Source organism: Pollachius pollachius (assembly GCF_949987615.1).
Source record: "Pollachius pollachius genome assembly, chromosome: 2".
Lineage (NCBI taxonomy): Eukaryota > Metazoa > Chordata > Actinopteri > Gadiformes > Gadidae > Pollachius > Pollachius pollachius.
This window is the reverse complement of record NC_136935.1, coordinates 49,499,068-49,519,067: the sequence shown is the minus strand read 5'-3', so window position 1 is coordinate 49,519,067 and position 20,000 is coordinate 49,499,068. Positions and strand designations below refer to the sequence as shown.

Below are 20,000 nucleotides of genomic sequence, written 5' to 3'. Positions count from 1 at the left end.
CCCTTTTTCTCTTTGAGCATTAACTTGCTTCCTCAACAACAGCTGCAAGCTAGAATGTTCCCCAAATATTGTCTCCAACTCTCTGAAAGGTTTCTTTTTCTTTTTAAACAATTTATAACAATCGTTTTATAAAAGTCAAAGTGTTTCAGACTATATCATCCCTATCAATACATCTACACAACACAACACACTTGTTCTTCACATTCAGCCAAGAACTCATTTTCTAATGTTGTAAACTAATAATCGTTGGTCACCTTACGAAACAAACCCAAATGGCCCAATTAATGAGTGCTTGTTTCTGTGGACTGGAGACACGCGGCAGCTCTGTAAACTATCAGAATTGGTTTTCTGGACGAGACAGGGACGTGTGCGACACTAAATGGGTCTGCCCTGGGCTAAACAACATCATTTCCCATCAACACATTGTTGATGGAAAAGAAAATGAGATGTAATAATTACACTGATCTTTAAAAGTGTTTGTGCAAGAAAAACACTTTGCGCTGTTACTTTCTGCCCTTTATTAAGGTTAAAGGAACTTTTAAAGGGATCCTATAATTACTTCCAGTGGTGTAATCTAAGTAGTATTTAGGGTTGGAATCTGGACCATTTGAAATCATTACCCGTTTCACAGGAAAAGAGGGAGAAGAAAACCAGAGCTCTTCCCCATACGCACGCTGTGTGTGCGTTCATGTGTTTGTTTGCTACCGTGTGTGAACGTGCTCGAACTAAGTGGGAAGGGGGCACAAGGAAATAGAGAGACAGTTAAAGGGAGAGAGGGGGAGACAGAGAGAAAGAAACACAGAGACACAGAGAGAGAGAGAGAGAGAGAGAGAGAGAGAGAGAGAGGGAGACAGAGAGACAGAGAGACAGAGACAGAGACACAGAGAGAGAGAGAGAGAGAGAGAGAGAGAGACAGAGACAGAGACAGAGACACAGGGAGAGAGAGAGACACAGAGAGAGACACCGAGAGAAAGAGAGAGAGATAGAGACAGAGGGAGCAAGAGAGAGAGAGAGCACTCTGCGCAACCATCAATCACCCTTCTCAGGGTTCAAATTTCCTTGGCTCGGTTTTGGTTTGAAATAAAGAGCAGAGAAGAGAAGAGAGGGAGAGGGCGAGAGCCCTGCGGGGAGTGAGCGAGCATGAGAGAGAGAGACACAGAGAGAGGGATTGAGGGAGAGTGAGAGTGAGAGCGGGTGCGAAAGAGTGAGCACGCACGGAAGAAAGAGAAAGAGAGAGAGAGAGGCAGAATAGCAGCCGCAAAAGAGAGCGGGAGAGAGCGGGAGCAATGAGAGGGAGAGGAATAAGAAAGAACACCAGTAAACGAGCAGATGCAGAAAAAACGAGGGGACGAGAGAGAGAGAGAGGAGGGAGGGTAAGGAGGGTAGAGGAGGGGAGAGGGCTTGGAGTGAGGGAGCGGGCGGTCGGAGGGGCGAGACGGTTAGGGAGGGGGGAGACGGATAGGAAGGGGGGAGGGACAGATGGAGGGATCAAACCAGCGAGCAGAGTGGGTCGAGAGGACAGGGGCGAGGGAGGGTACAGAGGAGGTAATGATGATGAGGAGGAGGAGGAGGAGGGAGGGTACAGAGAAGGTAATGATGATGAGGAGGAGGAGGAGGAGGAGGAGGAGGAGGAGGAGGAGGAGGAGGAGGAGGAGGAGGGAGGGTACAGAGAAGGTAATGATGATGAGGAGGAGGAGGAGGAGGAGGAGGAGGAGGAGGAGGAGGAGGAGGAGGAGGGTACAGAGGCTGTGAACAGAGGAGGCAATGATGAGGAGGAGGAGGAGGAGGAGGAGGAGGAGGAGGAGGAGAGGGAGGAGGAGGAGGAGGGGGAGGGGGAAGAAGGGTGCGCGGACCTGGAGGAACTACAGCTCCAAGTGCTACACCATTATAGGCATGGCTGAAAACACAAACAGCACGCAGGATGCCGCGGTGGTAATGTGCAGCACCACTACAATCTGACACACACCATCAGTCAATCAGTACCACACACCTCCTCCTCCTCCTCCTCCCCCCTTCCTCTTCTTTCTTCCTCTCCGTCTCTCTCTCCTCCCTCGCTCCTCCCATCCATCTCCCCTCCCATCTGCCTCCTTTTCTACCACATTTTTTCCCATATTTCTCGTGCGTGTGCCTAATCTCTCTCACTCTCTCTCCCTCTCTCTCACTCTCCCGGATTAGTGGGTGTCGCAGCCGTTTTGTGTGTGTGTGTGTGTGTGTGTGTGTGTGTGTGTGTGTGTGTGTACCCCCCCTGTAAGAACGAGTCAAAATCCTCCAAACCCGTCTCCTCCTGCCTGCTCCTCGCGTGGTGAAGACCCCTCACCTTTTCGACGCCTCGCGTTTGTTCTCTGTTGGGTGACGGCTTGCATGTTCCTACACGCACGCATACACACGTGCGCACACACCGGCCGTGCACACACACACGCACACCATGTGACACGACCAGACCCGGTTGGCTCGTTTGTTGTCCTCGCTCACATGTACCTGCTAGGGGCTGTCACTAAGCACTAGTGACTAGTGTTAGCAATAAGCATGGGGTGTGTGTGTGTGTGTGTGTGTGTGTGTGTGTGTGTGTGTGTCTTATTATCTGACTGAGCAGATGGGGTAGAGGGGGGGTGTTTCATGGACAAGGGCAGCCGGTCACATCTGTGTTGTCCCTAATTTGTGTGTGTGTGTGTCTGTCTATGTCTGTGCGTGCGTGTGTGTGTGTGTGTGTGTGTGTGTGTGTGTGTGTGTGTGTGTGTCTGTGTGTGTGTGTGTGTGTGTGTGTGTGTGTGTGTGTGTGTGTCTGTGTGTGTGTGTGTGTGTCTGTGTGTGTGCGTTCACGCGTTTGTTGGCCGCATTCGGACCGGTCCCTACAAACAAGGGGGTGATTAGTATGTTGGGACAAACACGCTGTTGCTAAATGGAAACACTGACCTCACTGTGCATCCTCCTGCCAACACACACACACACACACACCTCTCACACATGCACGCACGCACACACACACACACACACACTCTCTCTCTCTCTCTCTCTCTCTCTCTGTCAGTGTGTTATCGGTGTGGTGTTGCAATGTGTTCCTCTTCGGATGATTCGTACAGCGATCCGCAGATAATGTGGTAGAAGTCATGCTGCCCTGACTCATGAGCCTTAACCTGTTTTTTATTACAGTAGAAAACATGAAATGTTTATAGGGAAACAAAGACACTCAGGCACCGACACACGCACACACACGCGGCCACATACACAGACCTAAGTATGCACACGCACAGAAACAGACACAGACACACACTATCCCTGCCTACCCTCATCTTGTAGCTGCCATTGATTTGGGTTGCAAGGTGCTGTGGGCTATGGTTTCCATGGCAACTGGCAGCCGAGTGAGGCAGCCAAAATTTGATCTGGCATGGGGAAAGAGTGTGTGTGTGTGTGTGTGTGTGTGTGTGTGTGTGTTGTGTGTGTGGTGTGTGTATGTGTCCCAGCAAAACTGCATATGTGCATGAGAGGTAGAGCATCCAAGCATGTGTTGGGAAGAGCGTGTGGAGCTCTGTGGTGTGTGTGTGTGTGCGTGTGTGTGTGTGTGTGTGTGTGTGTGTGTGTGTGTGTGTGTCTGTGTGTGTGTGTGTGTGTGTGTGTGTGTGTGTGTGTGTGTGTGATGCTGGCAGGGTGACAGCAGTCTGTTTAGTATGCAGCCTTATGACTGCATCTCCCTGCCTCCCTCTGGCCCTCAGACACAGCATAAGAATGACCCCCCCCCCCCCCCACACAAACACACATGCACGCATGCACACACGCAAACAAACACCCCGTCGATACACACACGCATCCAGAACACACACAGACACCAACGGAGGCTTCCCACTTGAGCAAATCCAAACAGTAGCTCTACATGTGCAGATCTATTATACATATCAAAATCTAAGCACTGATCGCTTGATGCGTGCGCAAACGCACACACACACACACACACACACACACACACACACACACACACACACACACGCACACATGCACTGGGTAAGGTTTCTCCCTGCGTCGCTGCTGTACGGACAAAAATGTAAACATGAATGTGGAACTGGAGAGAGATAATGGATCCTCCTGTCTCACTAATAAACACGGCTGGTCATCAGTCATCATGATCGCACAGCACCTTGGCAAACACACACAGACACACAAAGTCAAGGCAGGGATTAAAACACTTTCCAACCGGACGCACACATAAGAACATAATGGAGGCTGCGGATGCACAACTCGAACAATCCTCTCCGTCCTGGTGAATAGCCCAGCAGTGGTAGCAGCAGAAGTGGCCTGCAGCCTGTTGTCTGGGTGGGCCAACGATGGATACGTTCCCTGGCCCACCCTGCCTCCACAGCCCAGGGGCGTGTCCGTGGGCTCTAGATACTCTACGTCTGTCTTCTCCCCAGAATCACCGCCAACACCACCGCCACACCAAACGGATCCGGAGAGGGATTGTTTTCCTTCCCACTGCAGTTGGTGATGCTCAACCAGCGGGCTGACAGACAACACACTTCAGCTGACAGACGACACACACATGCACGCACACACACACACACACACAAATGCACGCACACACATGTATTGATTGGGTGTAGGGGACTGGAGGTCAGCGCTACCGGCCACCTTAGCACAGAGAAGAAAGGGTGGTTACCGAGATAAAGAGGAGGAGGAGGAGGAGGAGGAGGAGGAGGAGGAGGAGAGACAAGCGAAGGCATGAGGAGAGGATTCGAAGAGCAGCAGATTGGAGAGGAACGAAGAAGGGGGGAGGGGAGAGGAGAGGGGGAAGAGAGGAGATGAAGAGCAAGGAAGAGGGGACAGGGGGAGGAAAAGGGAGGAGATCAGGAGAGGGGGAGGAGATGAGTGGGGGAGGAGAGGAGAGGAGGGGCGGGGGGAGAGAGGTTAGGGCGAGGGGATGACGGGAGACGATGAAGATCGAGGAAAGGAGAGGAGATTGAGGGAAACGGGGACTGGTAGAGAGGTTTCCTGGAGGAGATGGGGGGGGAGACAAGAAAGGGGTAATAATTGTGTCTCTGCGTTAAAGCGATAACACATAATGGCCACAGCATGGCTGTCCAATCAGGACATGTTTGGTGGGAGAGAGAGAGAGAGAGAGAGGGATAGAAAAGCAGGCAAACGAACGAGGATGAGACAGAGAGGAGAACAGAGACAGAGAGCGTGGCTGGTACAGGTAACAAAGTGGCCTCGCGGTTCTGAGAGTGCATGTGTGGGTTGGTGCTTGTGAACAAAGTGGGCTTTGTTTGAGGCGAGGTCGAGGAGTTGGATGAATAACATAATTAAATAGAACCGGTACAACAATGAAAGCAGACATAACCACACCATGCTGAGAGAGAGGGAGGGAGGGAGGGGAGGGAGGGAGGGAGAGAGAGAGGGAGAGAGATAGAGGGAGGTAGGGGGAGAGGGAGAGGGAGAGAGTGAGAGTGAGAGTGAGAGTGAGAGTGAGAGTGAGAGAGAGAGAGAGACACACACAGACAGAGACACAGAGACAGAGCGAGAGAGAAACAGAGACAGAGAGACACACAGAGAAAGAGAGACGGAGAGAAAGACAGAGATAGAGCCAGAGACACGAGAGAGAGAGAGAGAGAGGGAGAGAGAGAGAGAGGGAGGAGAGTATATGTTGCATTGGGGGCTTTCTGTGTGTGTGTCTGCTTGTGTTTGCCCGTCTGACACATGGGTATATTAGCACTGGTACAGCTTGTTGTTGCGGTCCCTGTAAACGTACACGCAGACACTCTCCCTCCCAAACGCACACAGACCTACACAGAGGGACACACACACACACACACGCACATGAACACCACAGCACGCTTACACGCACACGCACGCACACAGACCAACAAACACCCACACACACACAAACACCCACAGAGGGACACACTTGCATGCACACCATGGCATGCTCGCACGCACGCACGCACGCACACACACACACACACACACACACACGTAAACAGACACACGGTGTCGGAGCCATCTCACCAATTTATCAGGGTGAAACCAACATCACTCCTCCTGAGGTTTATCTCCACCCCTGTCAATCTCCTCCCGTCCAATCATCACTCAGAAAACCCCCGGGACACGCCCCCGCTGTGCCGGCTTCGCGTAGCTACCCGCACAATTGTGCAACAACCCTAATCCGTCGCACAAGAATGCTAACACCAAAACCCCAAACACACAAACACACAAACACACACACACACACACAGTCATACGTGCACATGCTTGCCTTGCCGTTCGTGCAGAGACCTCCTCCCTCGCCGCGACAGTTACCGCGACGACAGGCATAAATTAGCGTCATGGCGATATGCAAAATGAGGGAGCAACAATTAAGGCTTGACTAACAAGCTTTTGAGGAGCGGGGCAGAAGTTTCCCTGAGCAGCTGCTAACTGGATTAACTCACACACAGACAGTCAGGGGGAGACAGAGAGAGAGACAGGGAGATAGAGACACAGACAGACAGGGGACAGGGGTAGACAGAGAGAGAGACAGAGAGACACAGACAGACAGGGGGAGACAGAAAGAGAGACAGACAGACAGGGGACAGTGGGAGATGGAGAGAGAGACAGAGAGACAGAGAGACACAGACAGACAGGGGGAGACAGAGAGAGAGACAGAGAGACACAGACAGACAGGGGGAGACAGAGAGAGAGACAGAGAGACAGAGAGACACAGACCGACAGGGGGAGACAGAGAGAGACAGAAAGACAGGGGGAGACAGAGAGAGAGACAGAGTGAGAGAGATATTTAGACAGGGAGAGAGGGTGTGAAAGACAGAGAGAGAGAGAGAGAGAGAGAGAGAGAGAGAGAGAGAGAGAGAGAGAGAGGGGGAGAGGGAAACAGAGAGACAAGGGAATGAGACGGACAGAGCTGGAACAGCCACTAGAGGGACAGCTTGAGATGGAGGGCGGCAGGGAGGAGGGAAAGATGTTTGTGGTGCCTGTTGGGGAGAACACATAAAGAAGCAAAGGCTAATGTGCCGTATGAAACACACACACACACACACACACACACAAATCACACACACGCACACACGGGGACTTTACCCATGGGAATATCCCCGTCTGAAACCATCCAAACAAGTCGGCATTAAAGCAGCTGTATGTAAGAGTAAAGAGCTATCATTTGAGTGTCATTTGTTAGAAATGGCACGGCACTCCGTCAGCCATTAGTGAGTTAAATGCGCTGCCAGAATATCCCTTTCCAGGTCACTGTACCAGCCTCAGTACCGGGCAAATTAGGTTTCACATCGCTCCCTCCTCATTTCTGACCAATCAGGGCATCTTTCCCGTGATTGGCTCGGGGGATCATCTTGCCAGTCAATCACAGCTGCGTGAAATGCATCACTTCTCAATGGCAGATACACTCAGGAAGGGATTGGATTTTTGTGCATTATGTAGTTTAAATGTAGCGCTCTCTTCTGCCCTTTTCTGCTCTCTTTAAATCTCTAGAATTTCACCTACAGCACCTTTAACTAGAACGCCGACGAATAACGGGCACACAGGACATATTTTTATTTTCGTTATCCATTTAAAGTCCGCCTGTGTTGCCGAAGACCCACCAATGAAGAGACTGATGACGTTAAATTAGTCAACTGAAGCAATTACACCCTACTTCCTGTCAACAATTTGCCGTGGGCCCTTTCAGTTCTCCTCTGTACCAATCATACGTTGTATGTTCCTCGCCTCGCCATGGTTCAGATACATCTCTCCGTTTCCTCCCTCCTCCGTCCCTCTTTCTCTTCTGGACATCCTCTCCCCCCTTCCTCCCCCCCTCCCCCCTCCTCTCCTCTCCTCTCCCCTCCTCTCTTTCACCCGTTCGACTCCACTCTGTCGAATAAATCTCACCATTGCCTACCTCGTTTTCTAAAACACACAGACACACAGAGACAGAAACACACACACACACACACACACACACACACACACACACACGCACACACACACACAATCACACACACACACAGACACACACCTCCGGGCAAAAGCCACAAAGGCCCCATTTTAATAAATCTGCTCCTTTATTGGTGCTGAGTGTCTCTAGTGGGGGAAGAGAATGGGAGGGGGGCGAGAGACACAGAGAGAGAGAGACAGAGAGATAGGGAGAGAGGAGGAGAATTTGAACAAGGGATCATTAGCAGTAGGAGTACAACAGAGAGAAGAGATGAAAAATAGAGGGAGAAGAGAGGGAGGTAAATACACCTACATACATCTACACTAACACACACACACACACACACACACCTACACCAAAATCCACACACACATACACACACCAACACAGACATTCACCAACACACCAACACACGCACGCCGACACAAACACGCACCTACACCAACGCAGAACACACACAGATCTGCACTAACGTACACACACCTACACCGACACAAACCTTAATCGATACACATGCACACCTACACCAACACACGCATACAACAACACACACCTTCACAAACCTACACACACTTTTATTAGACAGTGATATGCTGGCCGTGAGTTCCCAAACATTGCTCGACACCGTAAATAAAAAACGGAGAGGGATAGCGAAAGCCTGTCGCTTTCCCTTTTGAGTCTCCCAGCCGCCCTACTCCTTTATGACCAGCCCCAGAGTTCCCTGAAGAAACGGTGGCGGTGATCGAATGCCACCTGGCTGTGCAGACAGCCACAGGAAGGCTCTGCCCGGCCGCTAGACTGGGGAAACAAACTGCCTGCGGTGGGCTTGTGGTAATGACAGCAGCTAGCTTTGCTTAGCACTCCAATCTTAGCCATCAGTCAACTGTGACAGATTGGGGATATGAGCTAAGAAGCCGTTTAGCTTTGGTTGGGGTGTGGGTGTGTGCATGTGTGTGTTTTTGTGTGATTGTGTGCGTGTGTGTGTGTGTGTGTGCGTTTGCATGTGTTTCTGTATCAGTCTGTTTGTATACTTGTGTGTGTGTGTGTGTGTGTGTGTGTGTGTGTGTGTGTGTGTGTATGGATGTTTGTATGTGTTTCTGTGTGTATGTGTGTCAGTGTGTTTGTATACGTGTGTGTGTGTGTGCATCTGTGTGTGTGTGTGTGTGTGTGTCTGTGTGGGATACAGAAGGGGAGAGGAGGAGGAGGAGGAGGAGGAGGAGGAGGAGGAGGAGGGCAACAGTATTGCTGGTGTTGCAGAGACATCAATACTCTAGACAGGCCATTTTCCTATGCCTATTCCCAGCACTGGCTTGTTGCTGGGGCAACTGCCGCCATATTCTCCCCACTCCCCACCACACCTCCCACATCTCTGAAAGAATTCTTGAAAGCAGACACTTGGAGCTCCACGCGCAGCCCCCAGTGATCCTCCCACTACTCAGATCCACCATAAAGACCGCTAGCTTACTCCATCCTCGAGGGAGGATAATATGGTAGTAATAACGAAAATAATGATAATCCAAATTATGTTGGTGTTATTATATTAGTATCGTCGTTATCATCATTAGTATTGTATTGTGGATGAAGTGCTATACATTAAGGATGTATAACGATAATATCGTATTGGTTTCATATCATGTTAAACTAATTCATTAAATAAATACAAATCAAGTAAATAATATCTCACATAACAGATCAGCCAGACAGCCCAGCGGCCAATGAACTGGACTCACCAGCGATCCAACACATAATATATATATAATCTTACTACTATAAAGGCAGCAGCACATACACAGAAGCGCACACACGCGCGCGCACACACACACACGCACACACACACACACACACACACACAGGCACAGGTAAGACGTGTGACTGCTCCGCCATCAGCACACGCGCAGGTAAGAACACACACGCAAGCACGCACATGCACACAAACATACACGGAAACGCACACACTACACGCACACACACACACACACACACACACACACACACAAGCACCCGCACCCGCACGGTAACACAAAGGCAGCGACACATACACAGAAGCTCACACACGCACGCATGCACAGACACACACACACACACACACACACACACACACACACACACACACACACACACACACACACAGGTACGACGTTTACCAGCTCCGCCATCGGCACACGCGAAGGTAAGAACACACTCACATGCGCACACACCGCAGCGACACTCGCCCAGGTAAGACGTTATGTTTTCAAACATAACGGCTCCGCCGTCGACAAACTCTCCCAGGTAAGACGTTCTGTCTATAGACTATATGAATTGCGATAAAATAAGGGAAGGGACAATTTCTCACCTCGACAAGCAACGGCAGGTCGTTCATTTTGTCATATAAAAAACGTTAACTTCAAACATCGCGCCGACCGGCATATCAACACACAAGTCACGTGATCTTAAAGAGACAGTGTCCTATAACACAACAAAAACATGTCAATAACACAGTAGGCTATGGTGAATTATGTCTATAGAGTTCACCACAAGACTACACTTCACTCTCCTCCTTGAGCCTCCCGAAATGTCTTCAAACTTTGTTGCTCAAACTTAATATTACCCTCCTCCTTGAAGCCCCCAAATGTCTTGCGATATTGACATCCACCTTCCCCCCTGCGGACTGTTTAAGCTTTTTTATTTTTCTTATGTTTTGTGTGTAAGCTATGCTATATGTGACTGTAGACTTCCACTGCCTGTCTTGGCTAGGAAACTGGAAGAGATGCTTAATCTCAATGATGATTATTATTTTCAACTAGCCAATAGTAGTTGCCTTTCATTTTAAAATGTCAATGCACCTACCAGCCCTGAATAACAGTGAAGGCTATTTAATAACTGATTTGCATGCATAGTATAGTATACTACACTTTCCATTGAACAATTGCCCCAGTTAACTACACCTTGAGGTTGAGCGCGCGCAAAAACTCTAGCATAATATAACGAGCTGCAGTCCCTTACCTGTCCATGAGGCTGCAGGGCGCTGTAGGACATATTCTGGTTGAGCACCTTCTGCTTCATCAGCATCATCCTCTTCTGCTCCTCGCTCAGGTGGGCCGTCTGCCCGGGGATGGGCCCCTGGGGTTGCCCGGGGGCCCCGCTCACCCCCCCGCCCATGTAGGGCGGCATCATGGGGTTCTTCACCTGATTGGGCACGCCCATGGGCGGGGTCATCCTCTGGCCCATGTGGTCGATGCCGACGCCCATGCCGCCCATGCCGGCGCTGAAGTGGCTGAGCGGCTTGGTGTTGTTGTAGGACAGCATGGCGGCCGTCTGCTGCTGCTTGGTGAGGGCGCTCGGGCCGGGCCCGTTGGTCTGCTGCTGCTGCCCCATCAGCCCCATGTGGGCGTGGCTCTGCGGGAGGTAGTTGTTCATGGCGGCCTTGGGCCCCGTGTTGGGCGCCATGCCGGCCGCCATGGGGACCTGGGAGGCGTTGAAGGCTTGCGGTGGGTACATCATGGGGCTGTTGGGCTTGTCCTGGCTGAAGGGGGCAGTGCTGTAGGGGCTGGTGGGGGCGCCGGCCGGGGACCAGCTGGCCCCCTGCTGCTGCTGCTGCTGCTGCTGCTGCTGCTGCTGCTGCTGCTGCTGCTGCTTCTGCTGCTGCATCAGCTTCGCCCGCTGCTGGGCCGCCATGGCTTTCAGCTGCTCCGCCAGGGAGAGTTCAGGGGTCACGGGCCCCACCTGGGGCCCGCCGGGGGCCAGCCCCGTGCCGCCGGGCCCCGCGGTCCCCTGGTTGCCCCCGGGCCCCGGGTTCATGATGTAGCCCGTGCCCGAGCGCGAGGCGGTCTGCGTCTGGCCCTGGGTCGGCGTCTGCGGGGAGCGCGCCACGCAGTTGTGCAGGGGGGAGCCGGACGCCATGGCGACGGCGGGGGACTGCTGCAGGGGCTGTTGGGGCGGCGTGCCGTTGGCCGCCGTGGCGAACTGGGGGCCCGAGGAGGAGGGGCGCACCTGGTGGGGGGGGAGAGGGGGGGGACAGGAGAGGGTGTTAGGTCTGACGGAGAAACCTAGAAGACGTGGATTCGGATTTAGTTTTCCAAATGTCATCGCAGCGTTGTCTGTAATGTGTTCGACTGATCCGGTAACATTTCATTGGCAGAGCGGATTATTAAGAAGCCAGGCTGTGTCACTGTAACCATTCCCTTCTGAGGGGAGTCTTTATTTAGTCGTTTTAAAAGGTATTGACCTCCTGTGTTTCTGCCTAATTGAAAGAAAACTCACCACCTGAATGACGGGTCACAGATGGTACGATGCACCACGCAATCACACAAACACACACACACAGACACACTTGCACACACACAAACACACACACATTTATAGATAATGTTAAGATGTAAAATTAAAACTCATTAAATTAAGACCTCCTCAGGTGAACAGCAAAATCAAGGGAAAAGAATAATAATTGTGAAACGCTACCCTGATAAAGAGCAGTAGCTGCTCCACTAATGAGAATCCACCGCGTGCATTAGGCTAATTCGCACTCACCTGGTTAATAAATTAAAGTGATTTTAATTAGATCTATTTAAAGCATTGTTTCACTGATGAAGGTCTCTGCGATAATTGAAAAGGAGTTTGTGCAAAGGACGATCAACAAGAGGAAAACACAAGATGTTCCCTCCCTTATTGCCCGGGATATGAGATATGAGAGATATATGGACGCATAATCCAGCGTGGGACAGTGCCGGGACAGTATTCGATAAGAGAAAGAGGGAAACCGCAGCTTCACTGCGGCAGGATCATAAACTAACACAAACCCTTAACATGAAAGGGGAAAACAGGGTCTTGATGAAGCATAACCTGGATCTCTTAATGGGGGCGCGGAAACCGATGTACTGGCTAGAAACTCCGAACAAAACAAGGCTAAAAGGATTGACCTCAGGACATTGACCGGAGAGGCCTTGACTCTCAGATCATGCTAAATGGACTGCATTTATGCAGCGTTTTTCTAACCAGTGGCCACTCAAAGTGCTTTACAATATTGCCTAACAATCACACATTCATACACCAGTTCGTCAGGAGCATTCAGGGTGATGTGTTTTTCTCAGGGACACCTCGACAGTCGAAGCTCTCTCCCATTTTGTTTTGAGTTTCTAGCGAGTTTTCCACAAAAATCTCAAGACTCACTTGTTGAGAGTTCACCTAGACTCTGCATAGCCTCCCCCCCTCAACTCTCTTACGCACTTGTTTTGTGTTGCACGTCCTGGCACTTAATGACCGCACTCATTGTAAGTTGTACGTCCTTGAACTTAAATAGTACTTAGCATTTTGTAGCATCTTATCCAAGCTATTTTTGTTTGATACGGGGAATGGGCTAATCTAGAAATTGTTAGTGCTTGGCACTAACTTAGAACACTCCTTACTGTGCCGACCGCGAGTTGTTTCCCTTTCATCTGCCAAAGGTCGTATATTATTGTTAGTCTCTTTGGATAAAAGCATCTGCTAAATGCCCTGAAGTAAATGTAAATTAGTAGTCTACGGCTACGGACACTTTAAACATACACAGTGTTTAACGTATCCGTAGTCGTCCGTGTTGTGACGATCATTTTGTTTTGTACCTAAACTATAATGTGTATTTAATCTCAACCCTCCTGGCCTTAGTGGGACGGCATGGCCGGACTGAGACAGAGACGGACCCCCCCACCGTGTGCCGCTCGCGACGCGTCGTGTGTCGGCGTGTGACCCGTGCTGACCTGTGGCGAGCCCATTGGCCCCTGCTGGGGGGCCCCTTGTGGGGGCCCCAGGGCGGACTGCTGGCTCTGCGGGTTGGGGGGCTGTGCCGTCGCCGCCGACGACCCTCCCCCCGTCGTCGTCGCCCCCGACACGTTCCCGCCTCCTCCTCCTCCTCCTCCTCCTCCTCCTCCTCCTCCTCCCGCGTTGCTCTGCGGCGTCTCCTGGGGCCCTGGCGTCTGATTGGTTGCCGGCCGGCCGGAGAACTCCAGCTCCTTCTTGTCCTCAAAGTCCTCGTTGAACAGGTCGTGCATGTCGTCCTCGGGCACGGTGTTGGCCAGCTCGTCGATCAGCTCCTGCCACTCCTGGTCGTTGAGGTTGATGTCGGAGAACAGCTTGTTCTGGTTGGACAGCGACTGCGGGTCCGAGGACTCCATGCCGCCCGTGTCGTCCAGCGGCTCCTGCTTCAGGTCCTTGAGCAGGGAGAAGCCGTCCTCCAGGTCCAGGGAGCCGTTCAGCTTCAGCTCCGACAGGTGCCCGCCGCCGCCACCGCCGTTCTTGCCCCGCCCCTCATCCCCCCCGCCCGGCCGTCCCGGGACGTGGTTGTTACTGTTGCCGTGGTGATGGTGGTGGTGGTGGCTGTTGTTGTTGTTGTGGTGGTGGTTACCCGCGGCGGCGGCGGCGGCGGCGTTGGCGTTGGAGCCTCCCAGGAGAGGCTTGATGTCCATCTGGTGGTGGTGGGGCGAGATGGGCGGCAGGCAGCCACCGGCGCCGTTGTTGCCGTTGTTGTTGTTGTTGGCGTTGTTGGCGAGGCCGCTGAGGGCGTCCAGGCCGGCCACGCCCTCCTTCCGCAGCCGCTTGGTGGACGGGGAGTAGCCGCCCCCGTCGCAGATCCCGTTCTGGTCGCCGTTGAGCGGCGAGCGAGCGCTGTCCAGCTTCCTCTTCACCGTCTCCTGGAGCTGTAGGGAGAGAGAGAGGGGGGGGAGAGAGAGAGAGAGAGAGAGAGAGAGAGAGAGAGGGAGAGGGGGGGGAGAGAGAGAGAGAGAGGAAGAGAGAGAGAGAGAGGAAGAGAGAGAGGGGGGGGGTAGAGAGAGAGGGAGAGGGGGAGGGAGGGAGAGAGAGAGGGAGAGAGAGGGGGGGTAGAGAGAGGGAGAGGAGGAGGGAGGGAGAGAGAGGGAGGGAGGGAGAGAAAGAGAGAGAGGGAGAGAGGGAGCGCGAGAGGGAGAAGACATGGGGGTTAGCTTTACAGTGTAACTCTGTGTTTTTCTGCAGCGTCGACCACACAGCGAATTAAAATTCAAATGAATATTCAGCAGAAAAACGAAACCATAATAATGAGGAGATTAGAAAAAAGTTTTAAGTGGAAAATATGATTCATGCCGGATGACCTGAAAAAAAGGAAAAGCAATCTTTGGGGGCACTTTACCTGGAGTACGGGTCGTACTCATTCAAGTTATATTTAGGATCGAAAACACACAGGACGCACACACACACACACACACACACACACACTAGACAAACTAATAGTGAGGGGGTGTTGGGGGGGGGGGGGGGCATCAAAGCGAGCCGCCTGCTTCATGACTGGTTCTAGCAGGACAGATCCAGACAGGTTCTCCTCAGAGGGAGGGCGACGGAGACAGCAGGGGGGGGCGGGGGGGGCATGAGGAGAAGAAGAGTGCTCAGACGAGAGAGGAAGGTCTCATCACTGCTCATGAAACGCCGGGCGCCATCAGAAAGTTCAGTTTGGTTTTGTGCCGACGAGCCCCGCCCCGAGACCCCCAGTGGCCACCGACCACCGCGACCACCCGCCTCCCCTCCCTCTCTCTCACCCGGCTAACCCTCTCACCGCTTCCCTCAACCCCTCCCTCACTCACCCGACTCCTTCTCTCACCCCTTCTCTCTCACCCGGCTCCCTCGCTCCTCTCCTCTCTCACCACTTCCCTCTCATCTCTTCTCTCTCACCTCCTCTCTCACCCGGCTCTCTCTCTCTCTCACCCACTCTCCCAACCCCTCTCCCTCTCCCACCCCTTCTCCCTCACCCCTCCGGCGAGGCAGGGAGGAGATTACGACAGGGTTCCGGCTCCGGTCTGGAGGACAGACTGGCCGGGCGGGAGGGCGACGGTCCCGGTGTATATATATATACTTAGGAGGTGCAGACAAGGAAAACATGGCTCCCTCCTAACAGAGGATCCGCGCGCATTATCCTGACCTCGACGCGCGGGTAGGAGATCTCAAGATGAGACGGGAAGCCAAGAAACAACACACACGCGGCAAATGTTTACGATCGACAATTGAGACCAACCGTCTCCAACACACACCGGCACGCTGGACGCACAACACACACAGACACACACAAGCACACACGCGCGCCGAACATGTATACAAGTCAAGGCTGCCTCGGAGCCTTGGCCTCATTGTTATTCAGACGGAACAGCAGACAAAATGTATTCAGATTATATTCTGACCCTGAGCCTGGACAACACTCCTGTGCGCTCTCACACAAGCACACACGCGCGCACACACACACACACACACTCACACACGCAGGCAGGCACACACACAAACACATGCACGGTATTACCTGGACAATAATTGGTAGAAAGATGGCTTAGTGTGTGTGTGTCTGTCTGTCCGTCTGGCTGTCTATCCGCATGCAAGCATGCATGCGTGCGTGTGAATATTTGTCCATCTTGCTCCTGCCCAGCTCCGTGGTCACATTGGTGGGCTGTCAATCTAACAGATGTAATATACATCAACCATTAGGATGCTATGTATAATGTATAGAATGCTTGGGCACCGATCCTCGGCATGTCAGTGGGGCACAATAAACACTAATAGATGGTAGTAAACGGCATTACCATCAACAGCCAAACGTATCGTTGTACCCGAGGCATTTCAGAGCCAGCCAATACGCATTCATCAACCGCAATACAGCCGTTCAGGCTGGAGCGTGTTGCATACACTCTTCCCTTCACCGTGGCTGACTCACGTTTGTAATAACACAGTCGGGACTCACCTTTAAAGCCCAACTTTAAAGACATGTATCAATTACTGGGTCAATTAAGGGGTTTGTGATATCTGAGCCCATTGCGTGCTGCGAGATGGGGGGATGTTCGAGGGAGAAAACAAGGCAAGGATAACACAAAACACAGTGAGTTACCCAGGGTGAACTCAGGAGAGAGGGAGAAGAGAGGCTCTCAAGGCGAAGTTAACCACTAACGGCTATGGCATGAATGGCTCGTGTGTCCTTGATGGCTATTTAAAATGAGATACTTACTAGTAGTGCAGAGTCACATTGTATTTAGTGGCACGTGGTTCAACCGTAAGTCTTTGTGCAAATGTTTTCCAAAATATATTTTAAGGACTTACATCAGTCAGATGAACAATATTTTAAGCTTAAGTGTGGGTCCTGGGGTAACAATTTCACAAAAAATAGACAATAAGTTGACATACATGTGTCAAGAGAAATCATTTTAATTGAAGGATTGATTCACAACAGGTCAACCCTCACAGAAAGCTCAACCTTTCTTTTAATCAACTGTTTTTTTTTATAGAATTTGCTTTATTTTATTTTCGTGTCAACAAATTGTGTGAAGACCATAATTAAGGAATAAATTAAAACAATTTCCAGGAAGCAAATGTCCCCCCCAGACCAAACGAAAAAATGTCCTGATTTATTTCAACGAGTGCTACTATCCAGCATCACCCTTTCTTTGTTTGTGTATTACCATTGGAAATGGGCCGCTTTTCAATCACGGAAATGAGAGACATTGATTTTTAAGAGGGTCTGATGTCAAAAAGCTGAAACGCTTTAATCCGACTGCTGTGCAAAAAAAAAAGGGCAACGCATGAGAGAGGCGGAGAGCGAGAGTGAGAGAGGGAGACGTAAAACAAAAAAAGGAAAAAGAGCAAGCATAACAAAATGAGAGCGATCTTACTTGTTTTTCCCATGTCTATTTTACACCTGCTGACAGCTAGTCAATGGAGACACGAGTGGCAGGCGGGAAGCTACTAACTAGCACTGAGGGAGGCAGGGTGAGGTAGAGAGCGAGAGAGAGAGAGAGAGAGAGAGAGAGAGCGAGAGAGAGAGACGCTTTTTTGAGTAGACTTGCAACGGGAAGATAAAGATAGGGAGGAGGTGGAGAGAGAGAGAGGGAGACAGAGATAGAGACAGAGAAAGAGAGATACAGAGATACAGAGAGAGACAGAGTTTGAGAGAGAGAGAGCGAGAAAGAGAGATCGAGAGGAGAGAGAGATCAAGAGATCGAGAGAGAGAAAGAGAGAGCGAGAGAGAGACAGAGACAGAGAGACAGAAAGCGAGCTTGCCATATGACAGCAGGGAGCAGACGACGAGAGGGTAATTCAAAGAGAGAGCGAGGAACAGATAGAGGAAGAAAGAGATGGCACCACTAAGGTGCTGTTGTTATAGCAACCTGCTCCTCTGTTGCATTGTGCAGAGCCTACTCCCATTCCTCTCCTGTCTCCCCCTCCTCCTCCTCCTCCTCCTCTCCACCTCCCTGTCCTAGCCTCCTCCTTCTCACTCACCTCCTCTTCTCTATCTCTATAGCCATCTCTTATGTGCTTCTGCCCCTCTCTTGTCTGCCTCTCTCCCTCTACCTTCCCTGTCTCCCTCCCTCCCTCTCCTTCTCACTCACACTATTATCTCGGGGCCTGGTAAAAAATATTGAATTCATAATCCATTTCATATCCTAAAGAAAGCAATATTGACTTCAAAAAGAGCCGTGGAAATTATGAAGGGCTAAGAATTGCTTATTTTATATTTGTCAAAATCGTCATACGCAACCTGGACGCAATGTGGACGGTGCGTGCCTGGTGGTGAAGGTGGTGGTGGTGGTGGTGGTGTTGTTGGGGTGGGTGGTGCCGATGGTTAGGTTATGTGCCGGCTGGTGAAAGTGGTGGTGGTGATGTTGATGTTGATTATAATGGTGGTGATGGTGGTTGTGATCGTGATGGTGATAGTGGCGGTGGTTGTAATAGCGATGAGCGTGGTGGTGATTGTGATGGTGGTGGTCTAGTGGGAATATGGTATGGTATGAAAAGGTATGCTGGTCTGTGTCTGTCTGTAATCAAGAGTTTAAATAGACCTTGTATACCGACCCCCAAAGCCCACCCACATTCAAAACACACGTACATGGAATTATAGCATGCTACTAATTGCCATCAATTTTCATTTTTAGTCATTGATTGATAGAGTCTGTGTTTGTATGTGTGTGCACGTGTTTGTGTGTGTAAGTGTGCACGTGCGTGTAAGTGTGTGTGTGTGTGTGTGCGTTTCCATTGCCCATCCAACTGTGAAATTAATCAATCAAATAAAGCAGATATTAAATAAGCCGATATATTTGTGACTCTGTGAAGTTGTGTGTGGTTACGTGTGTGTTTGCGTACACACGTGTTTGTGTTGGAAAAGATTGCCAATTGCAATGTACACCCATACACCCACACATAGCTGTTTGATTGCATCTTCTAAAGCAGGGTTTTCCTGAACAGTCTGACCGTTAATGAGAGAAGACCACCTTAACCCCTAACCACCATCGCAAATCAGTGTCTCGGTTCGAAAGAGAGGGGCGTACAAACATGATAGTCTGAGCGATAAATGTGCAATTTCTAACAGGAATGAATAGAACATAGACAGGACTGGCTCAGGCAGCTAGCGTGCTAGCTAGTCCACGAACTGGCTCAGGCAGCTAGCATGCTAGCTAATCCATGGGTGCATCCGAATACTAAGTATATACTATTTCTGTGCAGTGTCTACTACTTGACCGTTAATGTAGTACGTTCTACAGCTATGCGTAGAACGCCTCCGAACGCCTCCGAACACCACCGAATTGCCACCGGATGTTTGGAGATTACGTATTTCCCCTCTGTGCGCTGCACATCAGATGCCGGCAAAAAGTCACCTGCGCTAATTTGCAGATTTTTTTTTTTTCCACCGCAGCGTTCTTCTTCTTCGGTTACCAGACTCCGACTGAATTATGGGATAGCGTAGTGACCTACCTGCCTCCTGCACAATGCGTACATTCGGACGCACTATATTTGTGACGTACTACAAATATATATAGCAGTCAAGCAAGGGCGTAGGAACCGGGGGGGACGGAGGGGACGTGTCCCCTACAATATCGGAGACAGGCGCATTTGTCCCACCTAAAAATTATACCGGATCTGTCAGGTTTCCGATATGTGTCCCCCCCAATGTTAAACTCATTCCTACGCCCCTGCAGTCAATTATGAGTATTCGGATGCAGCCGATGGGTCTTGGTGCTTTTTAGCTACACGGTTAGCATGGCGGTTGTTTGATCCTCAAAGCAGATTTAACATTTAAACATAAGCTTGTCTTTTTGGGCCTACCAAACCACAAAACTTAAACGTAACACTAGACACAAGG

General features: G+C 51.0%; 1 protein-coding gene across 1 annotated transcript in view; it reads right to left on the bottom strand.

The window, feature by feature from the left end:
* maml3 (mastermind-like transcriptional coactivator 3) overlaps nt 1-20,000 on the bottom strand; it is a gene marked incomplete at its 5' end in the record, with an annotated part of 95,853 nt that overhangs the window by 34,086 nt on the left and 41,767 nt on the right. The window contains 3 exons of the mRNA XM_079730387.1: nt 10,892-11,878; nt 13,621-13,761; nt 13,804-14,556. Of these exons, the coding sequence (XP_079586513.1) occupies nt 10,892-11,878; nt 13,621-13,761; nt 13,804-14,556 (1,881 nt within the window). The remainder of the gene's footprint in view (nt 1-10,891; nt 11,879-13,620; nt 13,762-13,803; nt 14,557-20,000) is intronic.